Source organism: Misgurnus anguillicaudatus, chromosome 5 (genome assembly GCF_027580225.2).
Source record: "Misgurnus anguillicaudatus chromosome 5, ASM2758022v2, whole genome shotgun sequence".
NCBI lineage: Eukaryota > Metazoa > Chordata > Actinopteri > Cypriniformes > Cobitidae > Misgurnus > Misgurnus anguillicaudatus.
In genome coordinates, this window is record NC_073341.2 from 28451601 (window position 1) to 28469970 (window position 18370).

General features: G+C 38.8%; 2 protein-coding genes and 1 non-coding gene across 5 annotated transcripts; 1 reads left to right on the forward strand and 2 right to left on the reverse strand.

Moving 5' to 3' along the window:
• Positions 1-229: 229 nt before the first annotated feature.
• On the reverse strand, positions 230-15310 carry LOC129413874 (forkhead-associated domain-containing protein 1). 3 transcript variants are annotated; one of them, XM_073867908.1, is made up of 28 exons: positions 15160-15310; positions 14864-14965; positions 14470-14676; positions 14130-14289; positions 13694-13788; positions 13310-13540; positions 12432-12555; positions 12153-12286; positions 11959-12027; positions 11695-11802; positions 11544-11612; positions 11286-11438; positions 10957-11152; positions 10652-10722; positions 10025-10123; positions 9858-9947; positions 9430-9784; positions 7342-7435; positions 6102-6208; positions 5843-6002; positions 5641-5722; positions 5224-5320; positions 4922-5019; positions 2778-2873; positions 2438-2664; positions 1199-1367; positions 1031-1111; positions 230-571 (listed from the first exon to the last, which is right to left on the reverse strand). In XM_073867908.1, the coding sequence occupies exons 2-28, from the start codon at positions 14957-14959 to the stop codon at positions 389-391; spliced, it is 3651 nt and encodes a 1216-aa protein (XP_073724009.1). In that variant the 5' UTR covers positions 14960-14965; positions 15160-15310; the 3' UTR covers positions 230-388. The 3 variants fall into 3 exon arrangements, with proteins under 3 accessions (XP_073724009.1, XP_073724008.1, XP_073724007.1); XM_073867907.1 differs by having other exon boundaries at positions 5173-5320; XM_073867906.1 differs by having other exon boundaries at positions 5170-5320.
• On the forward strand, positions 11829-11901 carry trnar-ccg (transfer RNA arginine (anticodon CCG)). The gene has a single exon. It is a non-coding gene; the product is annotated as a tRNA-Arg (tRNA).
• Positions 15311-16267: 957 nt separating the features above from the next.
• On the reverse strand, positions 16268-18226 carry ela2 (elastase 2). The gene is made up of 8 exons (XM_055167682.2): positions 18094-18226; positions 17850-17938; positions 17556-17653; positions 17295-17417; positions 17064-17200; positions 16800-16945; positions 16446-16598; positions 16268-16362 (listed from the first exon to the last, which is right to left on the reverse strand). Exons 1-8 carry the CDS (start codon positions 18128-18130, stop codon positions 16345-16347), a joined length of 801 nt encoding a protein of 266 aa, XP_055023657.2. The 5' UTR covers positions 18131-18226; the 3' UTR covers positions 16268-16344.
• Between the last annotated feature and the right edge of the window lie 144 nt (positions 18227-18370).

Sequence of the window (18370 nt, forward strand, 5' to 3'; positions counted from 1 at the left end):
AACTCTAGAGGAGCTGGAAAATAAGCCTATTTTCAAAAAAAGTGGTGTGTTCCTTTAAGAGCACTCATATTTATACAGAAGCATATCACATTAATAAACAAAAACAATCCATACTGTAATGTCACTCTTGTAATGTTTCTTTTTAATAAGAGTTTGTTTAGATGTACTGTACTTAGTTTAAATAACACCTGCTGGTGTTTAGTGCTGCTGTAAATCGTAAAAGTGCTAATTAAATTATATCATTGTTAATTATAATAACGGTATGTTTAATAATGTTATACACCATAGAAAATCTCTTGGCAAAATCTTTTTCTTCAACAACCTGGACTTGTTATCTCAGTAATCAAGTGTAATTAAATTCATGGTTGTTTGATCACAGATATCCATGTCAGTGAGCCTCAGCAAGCAGGAGGAGTCGGGAGCTCTCTGGGGTTTGTAGAGGACTGGCCAAATCGGAGACCATCGGACAGATCTGACTCTCTTTCTGCTCCAGTTCATTCTTCTGGTTCTCTACCTCTATCTCTCTCTTCTTTAGCCTCCCCTGTGTGGTCCGTTTCTTTAACGCTGGGATCTGTAAATATAGCATAACATAGGTCAAACAGTCTATAATACCTGGAGAAGATTATCCAGTATTCCTCTTATGGCAAAAATACTTGTCAACTTTTGAATGGTCACCAATGTCACCATAATCAAAAGCATAAAGATTGCATAAAGATTGTGGGTTTTAATCCCAGGGAGCACACATACTGATAAAATGTATAGCTTGAATACACTTTAAGTCGCATTGGATAAAAATGACTGGCAAATGCATAAATGTAACTGAATAATAGGTTGGTGCTCCATTTACAGTAGAGAGGATACAAGATCAGGCTAAAAAGACAAATTTGTTGGTGTGGCTAAAAGTCTATTAAATGCACAGCGTGGTTTCCGCAATAAAACTCCAGGCATCGTAGCCTGTGGCAGACAGCGTGTGTTCAGACTGCACATATGTTTTGGAGATCAAACATGCGCGCACACTGATTTGCATCACCTTTTCATAGCTTTCATTTGGTATACAGTTGTGATGGCCCACTCTTACAGTCTTTCTGCCCATTTTCTCCTGGCTCGAACCCTGTGAAGATAGTATTACAGACAGCTTAATAATTTTCTTTCAAAATCAGAAGTGCTATATATCTGTTGGCCTGTGTGCAAGTGATACCTTATTATTTCTGATGGCAACACTGTGTTGCTGCTGGTTTTTCTGCAGCTGGTCGATATGATCCTGCAATGTCTGTCGAAGCCGTTCAGTCTCTTGTCTCTGGGTTTCTAGCTCTGCCTTCATACTCGCAAGCTCAGCCTGTGTCTGGTGCTCCAACATCAGGTTCTCTCTGAGTAAAAAACAAAAAGACCAGGGGCCTCATGTATAAAACTGTGCTTAAGGATCCTTACTAAAAGTCTACGTACGCACAAAAGCCAAAAATGGCATACACCAAAAATTAGGGGCCTTATGTATAAAGCGTGCGTACCCACAAAATGGGGCTGGAAATGTGCGTACGCCAGTTCCCACGCAAAGGTTGGGATTTATAAAAAAAACTAACTTCATGGGAGAATGGGCTTGCAGGGTGGGATATTAGGATGATTCATGTACGCACACTTGCAGGTGATCTGTTATTTATAAAGGGAACATTGCTTTGTTTTAGAAGTCTTCATAATTTTTGGTGTATCCCTACTGAAAAATCCAGCTAAAACCAGCATAAGATGGTAGCTGGTTTTGGCTGGTTTTAGCTGGTTTAAGGTGGTTTACGCTGGTCCTCCCAGCCTGACAAAGCTGGTCATGCTGGTGGGCCAGCTGGTATTCCAGCATGACCAGCTAAGTCCAGTTAGACCAGCTTAAAATGTGACCAAAACCAGCTAGACCATCTTGCTACACCAGCAAAACCCTCTTCCTACAGCAGCAAAACCAGCTAAAACCAAGCTGGGGACCAGCCAAAACCAGCTCACCAGCTTATGCTGGTCTCAGCTGGATTTTTCAGTAGGGATGCCATTTTTGGCTTTTGTGCGTACGTAGACTTTTAGTAAGAATCCTACGCACAGTTTTATACATGAGGCCCCATGTCTGTAAAATCCAGCCTAAGTCTCATAATCTATTTATGAGATTATGTAGCATCAAAATTTGATTTTACTAATGGATTTCAATATTTGACATGGTCTTACTCAGGTAATATTAAAGATATCAAGGGTCACAGATACCCACCGACTGGGTCAGAACAAAATAAACACTAATGGAGAAGATTCAGGTTCGAATTGTACTTTTTCTCTTCTTATTTTGGACTGTTTAATGCATTTGAACATTTTATTAGTTCATGTGTTACACAAATTTGGTATTTCTTGCACCACTCAACCGATGAAACGACAGGAGCACATTTAGAAAGAGCATATTTGTCTTTAATATGTGTACCTTAGTGTGTTTATCTCTTTCTGGTTCTCCTCCAGCAGCAGGTCTTGCTGTTGGCTCCGGCTGTTCTGTAGATCAAGGTGCGTTTTCAGAAACTCCAGGTCTGTTTGTCTCTGAGACACTATGTGCTGTCTCTCATCAGGGGGCAGGTGTTTTAAACTTGCACAGCCTGACAGCTCACCCTCGCTTAGCTCCAGAGCCTCACGCAGCACCCGTGCTAGCTCCAGGAACTAAACCAAAGACGAAACATACATTTTAAGATGAAATCCACTAATGTTTTACCAAGAATGGTGTGCAGGGCCACAAATGTCTTTTGCATGTACACACACGTGCTGTCACTCACTGTCTTCTCACTGAGATCCAGAGCATCAGACATGTCTAGTCTGGCTGTACGTTCCCGCGCTGCATCGCTTAAAGCTTCGGGAAACACAAAACCGTTCTGCAAGAAACAAAATGAGCACTTGTATGACACGCATCACAAATCCACAATAATGTACAGCTCAACAAAAGTCTGAGAAGGCAAGAGATTTAAAGGTATAGTTCACCTAAAAATGACAATTTTATGGTACATTCACACAGGGCGAAAGCTTTAACGCTTGACAGAAGGCTTGTCTGAAGCATAGCCAACAGCCAGTCACAGTGGCAACACATGCTCCGGTCTTGTATAAACAAAACTGGCTGTCTCGCACTTGGTTATTCGCATAAGGCGATCTGATTGGCTGGCGCATGCGTTGGCGCTTGAAAAGTTGAGAAATGTTTAACTTCTGCGCCGAGCAACGGCAGTGACGCGACGCTGACGGATCCACAATTCAGATCGGCAACGCATGACGTCAGCAATTAAAAGTAAATGAGAAGCGTTAACACTTTCGCCCTGTGTTAATGTATTGTTACCCTGAAGTTGTTACAGACCTGTATTAATTACTTTGCTCTGCTGAACACACAAAAAAAAATATTTGTAATGAAGCACAAAACAGGAGCACCATTGCCTTCTATAGTAGGAAAAACAAATACTCTGGAAGTCAATGGTGCTCGGAAATGGTTGGTTACAAACATATCAGTGGCGGCTCGTGACTGCTTCTTCCGAGTGGCGTAAATTCAAAATATGTGTTCGGAGTGTCATGTGTGTTGCTCGTGTTTTCAAAATATGTGTTTGTTGCGTCATGTGAACCATGTGCATCATGTGTTTTGTCAAAATAAGTGCCTGCTGCACACGCGTCAAAACCGTTTATAAAAGAGACGCTCACGTTCACAAAATACACGCAAGACACTCCCTTAAAGGAATATTCCATTTTCTTAAAAGAAAAATCCAGATAATTTACTTACCACCATGTCATCCAAAATGTTGATGTCTTTCTTTGTTCAGTCGAGAAGAAATTATGTTTTTTGAGAAAAACATTGCAGGATTTTTCTCATTTTAATGGACTTTAATAGAGCCCAACATTTAATACATAACTCAACACTTAACAGTTTTTTTCAACGGAGTTTCAAAGGACTATAAACAATCCCAAACGAGGCATAAGGGTCTTATCTAGCAAAACGATTGTCATTTTTGACAAGAAAAATAACAAATATACACTTTTAAAGCACAACTTCTCTTCTAGATCCGATCCAGCGCGACCTAACGTAAATCCGTAGTGACGTAGGGAGGTCACGTGTTACATATATAAAACGCACATTTGCAGACCATTTTAAACAATAAACTGACACAAAGACATTACTTAGTATCAGTTGACATACAACAACGTAGGAACGGTCCTCTTTCAAAACACTTGTAAACACTGGGGCGGAGTTTCGCGTTCGTCCTCTGTGACCTCTTGACGTCATGATGTATTGCGTGGGGTCAGCTGGCGCATCACGACCGGATCTACATGATGAGAAGTTGTGGTTTAAAAGTGTATATTTGTTATTTTTATTGTCAAAAATGACAATCGTTTTGCTAGATAAGACCCTTATGCCCCGTTTGGGATTGTTTATAGTCTCTCTTTTATCATAAACCCTTTAGACGCGTCTGCAGCAGGCACTTATTTTGACAAGACACGTGATGCACATAGGTTCACTCGACACGCAGAACACACATTTTGAAATTACAAACCACACAAATGACGGGCTACATATATGTTGTGACGAACTTTGCATCCTGCGCCCGTGAAAAAAGAAGTCACAAGGCGGCACTGAAACATATAGCTCAAAATATCTTCCTTTGTTTAGCAGAAGAAAAACATACACATCCCTTTAAGTTTTCAATTTTTTCCTGTAGCTTGAATGAATGGAAAATATTTTAGATCAGACCCAGATCCCCATTATAATCCCCATAATAATGTATTCTCAGACTTTTGGAGCCCATTCTGTATTCTTCGTCTTTTATAATCCTGAAGAAATCATGAATTTGCCATGGTACCATGATCTGGTACTGTGATGTGAGAATGACGATATCAAAACATACATTTGTATACTACATTCAAAGATACAGCTTGGTGATGCTTATACCATAGAGCCGTTGGATCCTCTTCGAGCCGCAGATCTTTGAAGCCTCTGACTCTTCATCTGACCCTGACTCTCTGGCACCTCCTGCTTGGCAAGATGTGCTATACATCACACAGAAGATAAACATATTAAGCACATTTTGTAACATAAGTTTAATTTAAGATCAGATTTATGATCATTTTTAGTTGTGCAACACTGTGAATTCATCCACAACCAACGGGCATTCAGCCAATAAGGCTTATAAGACTCACTACCAGGCCACTTCTTTTTAAGAGCTCTGATTCGCTCCTTTACGTCACGCAAACCTTCCTGCTGCTGAAGTATCAATTCATCTCTGCGATGACCTCTGTGTTTTGATCTCTGATTGATGAAATCATTAGGAGCTGTCATAAGTGCCACATCCTGAAAACAATGTCCATATAACAGTCAGCATGGTGTCCATATGTGATCTATTAGAGTGCTTTGTGTGTGTCTCTTGTTGCCTATTTGTCCCATCACATATCAACCGTTGACATGAGAAAATAAAGACTTATTTCCTTTCTTGTTTCAACTATCCCAGTGTATGTGAAGGCCACATTCAGTCATTATGATTCAGGCCATCTTTACATTTATTTAAAAAACGAATGCATAAAATATTCAACATATTGACTGTGTAATGCAGTCATGTTTCTTGTTTTTAATGTACAGTAAAACATGACAAATTTAAAAATTGTATTGCTTACCCTAGTGGTTCTTGTTGGCTGAAGGCTTGAGTTTTCCAGCTCTATGAATGCTGTTGTTCTTCTCAGGTCTTCTTCTGTTTGTCTAGCAATATTTAAGCAATACTTTTTCAAAAAACAGATACACTTCAATTCAGCACAGTTCGGTCTTGGCTTAGCACTTCAGAAATGCCAGCGAGGTTTATTGTGCATAACTGTCACTTACTTCAGTTTTTCTGCCAGCTTCTTTATCTCTTCATCTTTTTGCTCCGCCAGCTGTGACATTGCAGTGAGCTTCTGTGTGAGCATGCTCAGTTGAATCCTCTGGTCCACCACTAAAGCTCTGTGAGTCTCTAACTCTATCTTCTGTTGTTCGCTTAGCTCGCCTGCACACAGAGATGCACACTCAGAAACACAAAAACTACTGGGCACACACAAAATCCAGCGGGTGCTCTTTATTTATTTATTTATTTTGTTTTTTTCACCTGTCATGTCAGAAAGGCGAGCGTGAGCCTGGGCCAGATCACGACTTAAGGCATTGATGATCTCGCTCTGGTCAGTCACTTCCTGTTGGGATGCGACTAAAGATGCCCTACAGGAAGTACAGAAACACAAGCAACTGGAAACAAAGTGATTTTTGATCATGTGTGTGTTCTGTTCTGTTCGTAACCCTTTGTTTTTACAGGATATTCAACAGTGGCGGCTCGTGACTGCTCATCCGAGGGGCGCAAATTCAAAATAAGTGTTCTGAGTGTCATGTGTGTTGCTTGCGTTTTCAAAATATGTGTTTGTTGCGTCATGTGAACCATGTGCATCAAGTGTTTCGTCAAAATAAGTGCCTGCTGCACACGCGTGAAAACCGTTTATGATAAAAGAGACACTCACGTTCACAAAATACACGCAAGACAATCCCTTAACATTAAACTATGATTACACATGTGATTATGCGAGTATCTGGGAAACGCAAGCGTCTCTTTTATCATAAACCCTTTAGACGCGTCTGCAGCAGGCACTTATTTTGACAAGAAAGACATGTGATGCACATGCACACACTCAAAGCGCAGAACACATATTTTGAAATGAAAGGAACCACACACATGACGGGCTACATACATGTTGTGATGAATTTAGCATCGAGCGCCCACGAAAAAAGAAGTCACCGGCCGCCACTGATATTCAGGAAAAATATCTAGAGCAAAATCAATTAGACTGTAAACACAATCTGGCATGAAAAGACTAAGCACTTAATTTTTTTATATTTTGTGTTATTTTATGCCATATTTTTAAGTATCCATCTGGTAAGGCTTGTAATGTCCTTTAATTGAAGTGATATACTATGAGAGAGGCTGATTTGCAACTAGATAATGTAACAGTGCCTCCGCTATGAGATGATTTAAAAAGAAGACATGAACTGTGTAATTGGTTATTAAGCATGAGTTTCATAAATAATATATACATTAAACATCATGCATTATGCATAAAAGCACATTATATGAACTGTAAATAAATCATTTTGTGCATAATAACTGCTAAACCTAAAGTGAGAGATATACATTTCCCATAAATGAACTGTAATATTTAATTCAATAGTTTTTTTTATTATTTATATTAAAGGATAATGCATGTAATACACGCAGTAGCAAACAACAAAGTGGCTTCCAGAGCAAGCCGAATGCCCAAAACCTATGTTATGTAGTGTAGTGATATGTTGGAGCTGTATTATACCTTACAGATTGCATGGCCTTTTCTAATTCCTGTTCCTTTTCTGTTATGTAGGGTGTGTTGTTGCTTTCAAAGTCCTCAAGTTTTTTAAGTGCCTCTGTGGGACAAGTAAAAAAACCTTTATCACAAACACAGACACATATTTGTTTGAATGTTTTTTCTTAACGCCATTCCAGCATTTATGACAAGAACTGGACTGGTTAACCCACAAGTTGATCCATACATGTTGGGGGAGAGGCAATTTGACATCTTCAATTTACCTAACCTGCATGTTTTTGCCTGTGGGAGGAAACCAGCCTACCCAGGGTAAATCCATGCTGACACAGGGTAGGATGACCATACGTGCCATTTTCCCCGGACACGTCCTGGACAGGTTTTCGGGTCTGTCTTTCAGAAGTCATATTTGTCGACCGCATACGTCAACGGGGTACTCACATTTAGTTTAAAACATTATAAAATTAAGACTTATTTCTCTTAAGACATACAATCATTGTAGTTTTATTCTTACCTTGAAATGTAAAGGTTGCTTTTTTGAAATAAAACCTGGAATATTATACCGCGATGACGTATGTGGTCAACTAATGCGACCTCGTGAGGACGCACCCGAAATCCTGGCCAGGACGTGTCTGGGGAAAATGGCATACATGGTAACCCTAACACAGGGAGAACATGCAAACTACACGCAGAAAGGCCACTTGACCTAGTCGGGAATCGAACCAGGAACCTTCTTGTAGTGTTGTAGTTCTCGAGACCACTTTTTAAAGGTCTCGGTCTCGTCTTGGAATCGACTGTATTTTTACTCGTCTCGGTCTCGACAAAGAGGACTCTGAATTTTATTTCAAGACCGGTCAAGACCACAACTGATGGCACACTGCAAAAAAATGATTTTCAAGAAAAAAAATTCTTAGTATTTTTGTCTTTTTTTTAGTAAAAATATCTAAAAATTCTTAAATCAAGATGCTTTTTCTTGATGAACAAAACGACCCAAGAAAATAAGTCTAGTTTTTAGAGCAAAAATATCAAATTTAAGTGATTTTGTGCAAAACAAGCAAAAAAAAAAAATCTGCCAATGGGGTAAGCAAAATTTTCTTGAATTTTTCTTGAATTTAGTGTGTAAGAAAAATTTTCATGATTTTTTGCTTACCCCATTGGCAGATTTGTTTGCTTGTTTTATGCACAAAATCACTTAAACTTGACATTCCTGGTCTAAAAACTAGACTAATTTTCTTGGGTAGTTTTGCTCATCAAGAAAAAGCATCTTAATTTAAGAATTTTTAGATATTTTTACTGAAAACAAGACACAAATACTAAGAACATTTTTTCTTGAAAATTTATTTTTTATCATTAATTTTATGCAGTTTATTCAGGTTTGGCATATGATGTTGGCATTGTTTAAGCATTGTTTAAGTTTCTCCCAATGACAATTTTTCTAATTTTATTACTAAAAACACTTGCATTGTGTTAAGTGGATGGCACGCCATGGAAAGACAGTTCAGATTAAATGGTTAAGTTGATTTCAGCTCTTTAGTGTTTGTTCACTTTTATTTGCTTATAGACAAAGATAAATTCCCACATATCTGCAATGCCTTTGATTATTTTATCAACTTCTCTAATGGCACACACACACGCACGCACGCACGCACACACACACAGACAAAAAGTGCCTAATCATATGCATATTCCACATTTTATCATAAGTGTTTTAATGCAGTGACTTGCAATGGTCTTGGTCTTGACTTGGTCTTGGCCTGTCTTGGTCTTGGTCTTGACTCGGTCTCGACCCTTTAAAGTCTTGGTCTTGTCTTGGCATGTCTTGGTCTTGGTCATGACTTGGTCACGGTTTAGGTGGTCTTAACTACAACACTACCTTCTTGCTCAGAGGCAACAGTGCTACCCACTGGGCCACTGTGCTGCCCCATACAAGACACACACTGTACATGTAGCTACTGTATAGTTTATTGAGATGCTGCCCTCTATGGGTAAAGCCTTGAACTGCAGCATATCCAAACTCGAACCATAGAGCTGAAAATCCTAAAACTATTGAACATATAAAGATATTCTTTCTGTGTATGTGTAAGTAAAACCTCTCACCTTTAAGCTGTTCCTCAAGTGAGTTTCTCTCCATCTCCACCTCTCTCAATCTGTCTTCACTCTGCTTGGCTCTGTTTATTTGATTCTCCATGGCGACGATAGTGTATGCATGCTGTCGCACCTGCTCCCTGTACTCCTCCACCTCAACCCTGTGTATCTCTCTCTCCTGTTCAGCTCCTCTCTGAAGGGCCCTCACTTCTTTTACCTCACACTCCTTCAGTCTGTCAATCATCTCATCCTCTCGGAGCTGTAACTCGCATATCTTTTCTTGCAGCTCCGCCTCTCGGACCTTGGCTTCTTCCATCTTGGATTGCCACTCGGCCCTGCGTGTCTCAAGCTCCCTACGCAAGGCATCCTGGTAATACAGTCATAGTCATTTTAGCAATTGAGAGGTGATGAATTCAATTCGATTGTTATTTTTAACACACCTCATTTTTTCTGACTGAATGTAGATCAGTTTTTGCCTCTTCCAGTTGTTGCATAATTGTGCTTTTGATTTCGTTCTGTCTCTCGGCTGCCTGCACCATTAACAAGTTAAGGGTTAGGAGAAACTTAATTTTAACTTCATTTAGTGATGAATTTATCTGTGCAGTACCTGTAGTTTCTCCATCTCATACTGCTTTTGAACAGAGTCAAATCTGCTCTGGAGATCTCTGTTCTGCATGTCTCTCTCATGAAGGCTTTGTATTTCTTCCTTCAATATAGAAAGAGAGTGAAACCATTACTTTTTAAATGTACACATTAATATTTGAGTAACTTTTTTTAGTTTAATTAATTTGATAAAATAAAATGATGTACTGAATTAAACTAAACGTAGTTACATATGCACTCTATGCGTACACGCTTGTGTGGGAAGAGATTGAGTCAGAAACTGAGATGGCAGGCCAGAGCTCGACATTTTTGAGATGAAATATGCAATTTCTGAAAGCAGAACTTTTTAGTCATAAAAACACCTGCAAGGCCTGAAAGAGATCAAGCCTCAGCCAAGAAAAAGTAATGCAAAAGTAACTAAAAAGTAACGTAAGCATTACTTTCCATGAAAAGTAACTACTAAGTAACGCAATTAGTTACTTTTTTTGGGAGTAACTTAATATTGTAATGCATTACTTTTTAAAAGTAACTTTCCCCAACACTGATTATGAAATTATGATTTATATTTGTGCCTCTTGATAGATTTCTGTATCTGATTTTGAAACAACTGTGAAATACTTTGTAGCTATACCTTTAGTTTCCCGAGTTCTGATTGGTTGTCCTTGTACTTCTGGCACAAAATCTGTAAGGCGCCTGAGACCCCTAAAGACAAAAACAATTAATTCACATTAATTTTCCGCTTTATGCATTTTTATGCGTTTCAAAAAATAAAAAAATGATTTAATGTGACTCCAGATGATCCAATTTAGTATAATTTAAGAAATGCAATGAAGTTTAAAGTCATTGCCCATAAATTCATATAAATTGATTGCACTTTTTTAAAATGACACAGCAAATTCAACACTGCCATTAAAGTTTTCAATCTCTATGTCTTACCTCCAGTCTCCACCGTCACAGCAACCCCTGCTGCCTGTAGCCTCTGAGCAGTTTTATGCATCAGCGCATGCAAGATATTAAGTACAAAAAGCGAATGCGCCTGAACCCAGCTGAGCGCAGGACTTAAATTCATGCCCTGCAGGCCAGATATTTCCATCTGCACCATATCTGCCATGCATGTGTCCTGTACACGATTCTGCATCAAAGAAATATGCAAACGCAAAGAGACATTATCTAGAAGTAGAAAATATCTATTGTTGTAACACAAACATAAAGCATTACAGATTACAAATTCATTTTCCATGATTTCTTCAATGTTTCATCATTACCTGACATTCCTCTAGCCTGGCTCGAAATTTCTGTGTCTCATCCAACGTTTTTCTCTGTGCATCTGTTTCCTCTTCGAGCTTCACCTCACACTGGTGCAGCTTGGATTTGTGCATTTCCATTGCTTTCATTATTTCTAAAAAACAGTCCAGCACCTCCAAAACAAACAAAAACAGTAACTAGAATACTAGATCGCCAATAATGGTGCTATAAACATTGAAAAGGATTAGCTTATATTACCTATAAATAATATTATTTACCTCTTGGTCTGATTTCTTGTCAGAGTTTAGGTGAGCAGCCGCAATAATTTGCTTCCGAAAACTGTCAAACTTGAAAGAAATTCAGAAAGCTCAGTGTAATACATGTATAGTTGTAGTGGTAGTCATCATACCAGCTAGTTATTTCTCTCACCCTTGACTGTGTATATTTGAGTTCTGCTTGGACTCTCTGTTCCCTCTGTTGAGTCTGCTGATGGAGCTGTTTCAGTTTGTCCATTTCGGTCAGCAAAGAAGCCTGTTCCTAAACAGATACAAAAAGTTTTGTAGGGCCCAGTGGCCTAATGGATAAGGCATCAGCCTCCGGAGCTGGGGATTGTGGGTTCAAGTCCCACCTGGGTCGTAAAAGTAAGGTTTATTTATGTAATATGGAGTCTAAGGGGAAACATGCTTACAGTACCTTCTTGAGGGATTCTACCATATTTTGCTTGGTTAGAAGCTCTTCTTTATGCTTTTGAGCTTCTTTCACCTTTCAATTCAAAGAGAACATTTATTCTTTGTGAGTATAAAAACAGTTCTGATATAAACAATGTAATGTAAACATTGATTTATAAAACTCAGCAGTGTGGAAGAAGGATGAGGGATGATAGAAACCATCTTATCCGTTGTGCTTGTGAGCTTGGCATCTTTGTGTCTCACATCTTGTCTGAGTTTGTCCACCTCAGCAGCTAGTTTAAAAGCCTGTTTCTCTCGAGCAGTCAGATCTCTCCGCAAACTGCTAACCAAGGCTGGGTTAATAGACATTAAACAGAAATAAAATAAAAAGAATTGATAAGATGCAACAATGTGGTTTCTGTAAATAGTAAGTACATTTTAAAGTTTATTAAAATCTGTAAATGTACATTTTCTTTAGTATTACATATACATATGCACCTGTAGATGATTTATTTTCACTTCTAACTTTGGTTAGCTGTTCTGAGAGACTGATGATCTTCTGGTCTCTTTCTGTCACAGCCTGTCCCATCATCTCTCCAAACCAGCTTTGAAGCTCCAGCATCTACAAGACATACAGAAATGATGCTTGCAGTTTGAAGTCGTATTAACTTTTATTTGGCCTCTTCAGGTGGGACCAGTGATGGCCGGTGACTTCTTTTTTCGAGGGCGCTCGATGAGAAATTCATCACGACATGTATGTAGCCCATCATGTGTGTGGTTCCTTTTTTCAAAATATGTGTTCTGCGCGTCGAGAGATCCTGTGTGCATTACGTGTCATGCCAAAATAAGTGCCTGCTGCAGATGCGTCTAAAGGTTTTATGATAAAAGAGACGCTCGCATTTGTCAGATACTCGCATAATCTCATGCGAGTTTACAATTAAGGGAGTGTCTTGCGTGTATTTTGTGAACGTGAGCATCTCTTTTATCATAAACAGTTTTGACGCTTGAGCAGCAGGCACTTATTTTGACAAAACACGTGATGCACACAAGATCTCTCAACACGCAGAACACATATTTTGGAAAAGGGAACCACACACGTGACACTCCGAACACTTATTTTGGATTAGCGCCCCCTTGGATGAGCAGTCACAAGCCGCCACTGGGTGGGATTGACCCCACAATCGCCAGGTCCAGCACCTGATGCTTTTTCCATTAAGCCACTGGGATACTATTTGTTCCTGTGGTTCATTTGGTAAAACATTGCATTAACAGCGCAAAGGTTATGGGTTTGATCCCAGGGAACACACACACTGATAAAATATATAGTTTGTTTTGGATAAAATGCTTTGCCAGATGCATAAATGTAAATATCACACCTGGTCCTTTAACTGTTGTATCTGCTCTTTCTTTTCCTTGATGTCACATTCCAGGCAGCGCAGTCTGTTTGTGACCTCTGGATCAGTCTGGTTCTTCTGACACAGCTGAAGCTTGAGAGCCGACACTTCCTCCTTCAAGGCTGCAATCACATCATCCTTCTTTAGAGACTCGTCTTCAGGACACACAGACGCAGCACCGCATCCCTCTAACAGCCGATGTGACCTTTCCTCCTGAGAGAGAATCAAGATTGGAAGATTAATCAGAAGATTAGTCAGAAGATTAATCAGTTTCATGTATTAGCCCTGTCATTTTATGGCCTCGCAGGCATGGGCAGTCCATCAAAGGGAGGCTGGGGAGATTTTAAAACAGGATGTTGGACTCACCTTCTCCACTGGCAAAAAGTAAATGCTATGAGAGGGGTGAGGTGGAGTCTTGTTTCTCAGGCAACAACTTCTTCCCGTGTTACCACTCCAGCTTCCTACAAAATGGGCACAAATAACAGTGCACATTTTTAGTTATTTGTCAAAAATATGGATTTGGAAAATTATTATTTCCCATTTTTTTCAACAAATGTACATTAATAACTAATAAACCAAATAGCAAAAATGTTCCTTAACTACTATTCTACTGATATAGCAAAGTTTGCTATATCTTTATAAAACTTTTTAGTTAAAACTAATTTGATTTAGCATTTCTTACATTTGAAGTAAAAGTGTTCCTTAGCCTCAAACCCACAACCCTTTGCATTGCTAAAGCACTGTGCTACCAGCTCAGCTGCAGGAACACTTCATTTACAAAATGCGTTATGCTAATTTTTACCTGGTCTGTTAGAATAGGTCTTGCGATCCGGTGTATTTGGACCCTGTTTAGACCCAGCGCTCATGGGACGAGGTCTGGTGGGAGGGTGGGGTGTAACAGAGGGTGTTCGAGTCCGTACCCAGGCCTGGGGAGTGGAAGATCGGGCAGCCAGAAAAGGAAACTGTGGGGTATAAAACATAATAGCCCCAATTTCTTTACATACAACTAATGAGTATTTACTCTTTCTTGCCATGTGTAAATACATAGTGAAGACGTTGTCACGAGGCCATTTAAATAACACAGCAGTTAACAAGTACACAAACCTGTTACTTTTAAACTTCAAGCACATCATAAATATTACCTGTTCCTCCGTGTCAATGGTGAACTCATAGGTTGATCCTCCGTAGCCAAAGTGAAGCTTATCTCCCGGTGAGAGACGCACCGTGGCATTGTGTATGCGGCAGTCATTGACGTAGGTGCCATGGGCAGAGTTCAGGTCACTTATAAGATAGCAGCTATTCACGTCACACCAGTCAATGATGGCATGACACTCATCCACACCAGCATTCTCAGGAAAAGAAATAATATTTAGACCAATACAATGCAATGCAATGTCCTAAGGTTACAGAGATGACACAGCCTGGTGTTGATACAAGAGTTTAATAAAAAGTTCATTTTTCACTAAAAAGTGAAATGTCTGATACATTAATGTTATGTTAAATGTTAGGGTAATGTAAGGAATTAGGGTTTAATACCTGTAGACAGAGATCAGAGTCTTTCTGTTTTCCTATAGTTGTTCTTTTAGGCTGAAGTTTAAATACCCAGTTTAAAGTTTTGAGGTAACCCCTCATTTCAGTCTGTCCATAAAACACACAAAAACAGTTTTATCGGTTAAATAACACATTGTAGTGAAGGTAAACTATAAGAATATATCTAGACTTTTAATCAACAGCTGAATGTATAACCGGGGTGTTTTTAAATTTGGCAAAAATGTACAGCAACGCTCATTTAAAATGTTTTACCGATCAATTGTTGTGTCTTGCTAACTCACCACTATCACTTTTCCTCTGCATTTGTCCAAACTGTGTGTACTTAGTTAGTTGACATGTTACATTCAGTCACGCTCTCTAGGTTGTGTATAAGTGTCATGGTAACTTGAAGGCACGTGGAGCTCCGCCCTCAGCTCAACTTCCTCTCTGACGGGATGAGCGGACGTCAATCATTCGCACGGGTAAACGACGGAACACTTTAACTTTGTGACAGTTTATTTAAAGATTTTTTTCTCTTATGATATCTCCTTACATAAGAAATATTATTTGATTAATATGTTACTTTTGTTGGCAAAGTTTAGTACATTTTAATGTAAATATGGTGATTACAAACCATTATTCCGTATTTTCCAATTAGAAGTTAAGCAATACCTAAATTCTATTAATAATCTGATAAACAAGAAAGCTGCTAAATGTATTCATGTATGTCAGCATTTCCGTGTTTTTATTTAATTATTTTTCTCTTTCAGAGACTTTAATTTATTATTATGCTTTGCTTCATTATTTACTTCGCTATTCACACATTCTAGCCTATATGCATCATCTGTAGCCTGATTTATTTGTATTTAGGTTTTGTTCTGCAATAAAAGAAAGATTGATCGTATTGCTTAAACGCGTGGTTTTCTTTATTCGTATGATAACTGATAAATAATTAATTGTATTTTTTATTTAGGCTATATTCTTGCACTGCGCCCTCAGTCGAGATACTCATTTTACGATAAACACCTTAATGTGAAGACATTTATATCAATTTGCTTAATATGATTTAACTTGTTATTCTTTTGTGCTAGTAGATGAACGAGCGAAATATTTTTTCATTTATACATAATTTTGGATCGTATATAGTACGCTAGTAGTGTTTTATTTCTTCTAAGGGAATTTTGAATGTAATCTATTTCTTTATTTTTCAATTACTGTATTTTATCTTGTTCTACTTATTCTTGCTACATATAATAATTGTTTAATAATAATTATTACATTTGTACTCTTCATTTTTTCTTAGCCTATATTTTTATGGTTTTAATCCTATAATTAAATAAAATATTTATTTATATTTTCTGTTCTTATTAAAACACACTTATGTCATTGATATAGAAAACAGAAAGAAGATGGGAAAATAATGCTTATTTATTGATTCACACAGTTAACAATTGTGATGCTTATGAAGTAACCAGGCCTTCCAGAATTTAGTTAGAGGTCATCACCTGAAAAGTGTCAAGATTCAGATTACATGTATATCAAAAGGATATATAAAAATGATAAAGTTGTTAAATGCACTTCAACTCACATTGTTGATCCAGGGAATGTAGCCGGAAACACGGGTGAAGACGGAGGGCTTCTTGGGATAGTTGCAACCCAAGCTGGAGCCAAAGCTCACAACACCATGAACATCCCAGGTACCATCAGCTCTCTGGCAGTTCAGAGGGCCACCAGAATCACCCTGCAACAGTGAGTAATACCACTGAGTTACTTAATGATCATAAACTTTACATATACTTTTTAATTATTGTAAAAAGCACAAATTTGAACAATATGGACTATCATAGTAGTCTGTATTTCTTATACATGCTTTTTTATTTTATATTAGGAAAATATAGGATGTATTTAGATGATTAAAACACCAAGAGTGACTCAAACCCACATTGCAGCTGGACACCACGCCATCTCCACCAGCGCAAACCATGAGGTCGGTCACCAGGTTGCCCCACCAGTCAGACCTGCTGCAGGAATAAAAGTCCACAACAGGGAGCAGAGCCTGCTGCATGACTTCAGCAATGGGGCCATTGGCTGGAGTGAAAAACAAGTGTGTGCAGTATGCTTGAATACAGGGCATACACTGAGCCTATAAACTTTAGAATTAAAATTCCTGACAATCCAGTCCAACAAGTAGTAGTAATGCTCTTACTCCAGAGACGTCCCCAGCCAGTGACATAGCAGGGGAAATTGTGGGGCAGGATGTCATCAGCCACAGGCAGACAAGCTGGCGAGATGCTGTCAGAGATCTCAACTGGTGTCGACAGCTTGATCAGAGCGATGTCATTGCTGGAAACACACATAGGTTTACAATTACATAAAAACACTTTCAGATTAAACTTAAATCCCTTTATTTTATAAGAAAAATCAGTTAAATGCCAACCGGATATTGTAGGAGTCCCACTTCTCGTGCACAATAATCTTAGCAGGTGAAATTGCAATGGAGCCAGCCTCATTACTGATTGCCAGGTTATGCTTGCCCAGGTAGACTCTGTAAGTTCGGCTGCTGCTCGACAAAAGCACAACAGATGTCGCTTTAATCCATCTCTTTGAAATGCTATTTAACTCAATCTATTAGGATAAATGCAGCATTGTCTTTTAATCGATGATTCCAGTTATGAGAGCAACAGTAGCTAATCCGTACCCAACACAGTGAGCTGCAGTCAGGACCCACTCTCTGGAGATAAGAGTACCACCACAGGTGTGGTAGAAGCTAGAGCCACTCTGGTACTGGAAAGATGCCTGAAAAAAGGAGTTAGAAAGCGGGGAGAGCTAAAGTTTTGCTAAGGAACATGTCAATGCTGTCGCTTAATCTGACTTAAGTGCATTTATTCTGATGTAGTCTAAATGATTGCAGGAAAACCTTACTATATATGACTGTAATATATTGTACAGAGCGTTTTAGGATGATATTAAGGAACCAAAGTTTTTATTATACCTGCCATGGCCAGCTGTTTGGTCTAACATCAGTACCACCCACAACCCTAGAAGGGATGGGATCAATTTTGGGCTGCCCACAACCGTAGGCTGCAACACAAGCATAGACAAGGATAAATATCGGTTATATTGGTTCATCAAAATAAATCCTTAATAAAAAACCATATCAAAGCATCAGTGCACATTCACTACATAACAAACTTTATTTGTTTTTATGGGCACAATGTAATAAGAAATCATCTTACCTCCAGCAATGAACAAAGCCAAGATCAGAAGTTTCATGATGTCTGAGTGCAGTTGCTACAGGTCAACACCCAACATTTATATACAGTAACCAACCTGGACCGATAACAACTAATTCAGAAATGCACTGACAGCATTCTCTGTATCATTTAACCTTGCTGATAAACGTCCCAAAATATTGGTTATCTGACATTTGGGGCCTGTGAAATGCACAGATGACATTATCTTGATGTGGATAATGCTGTAGATTGCACTCGTGATGATTTTGGCGTATTGATG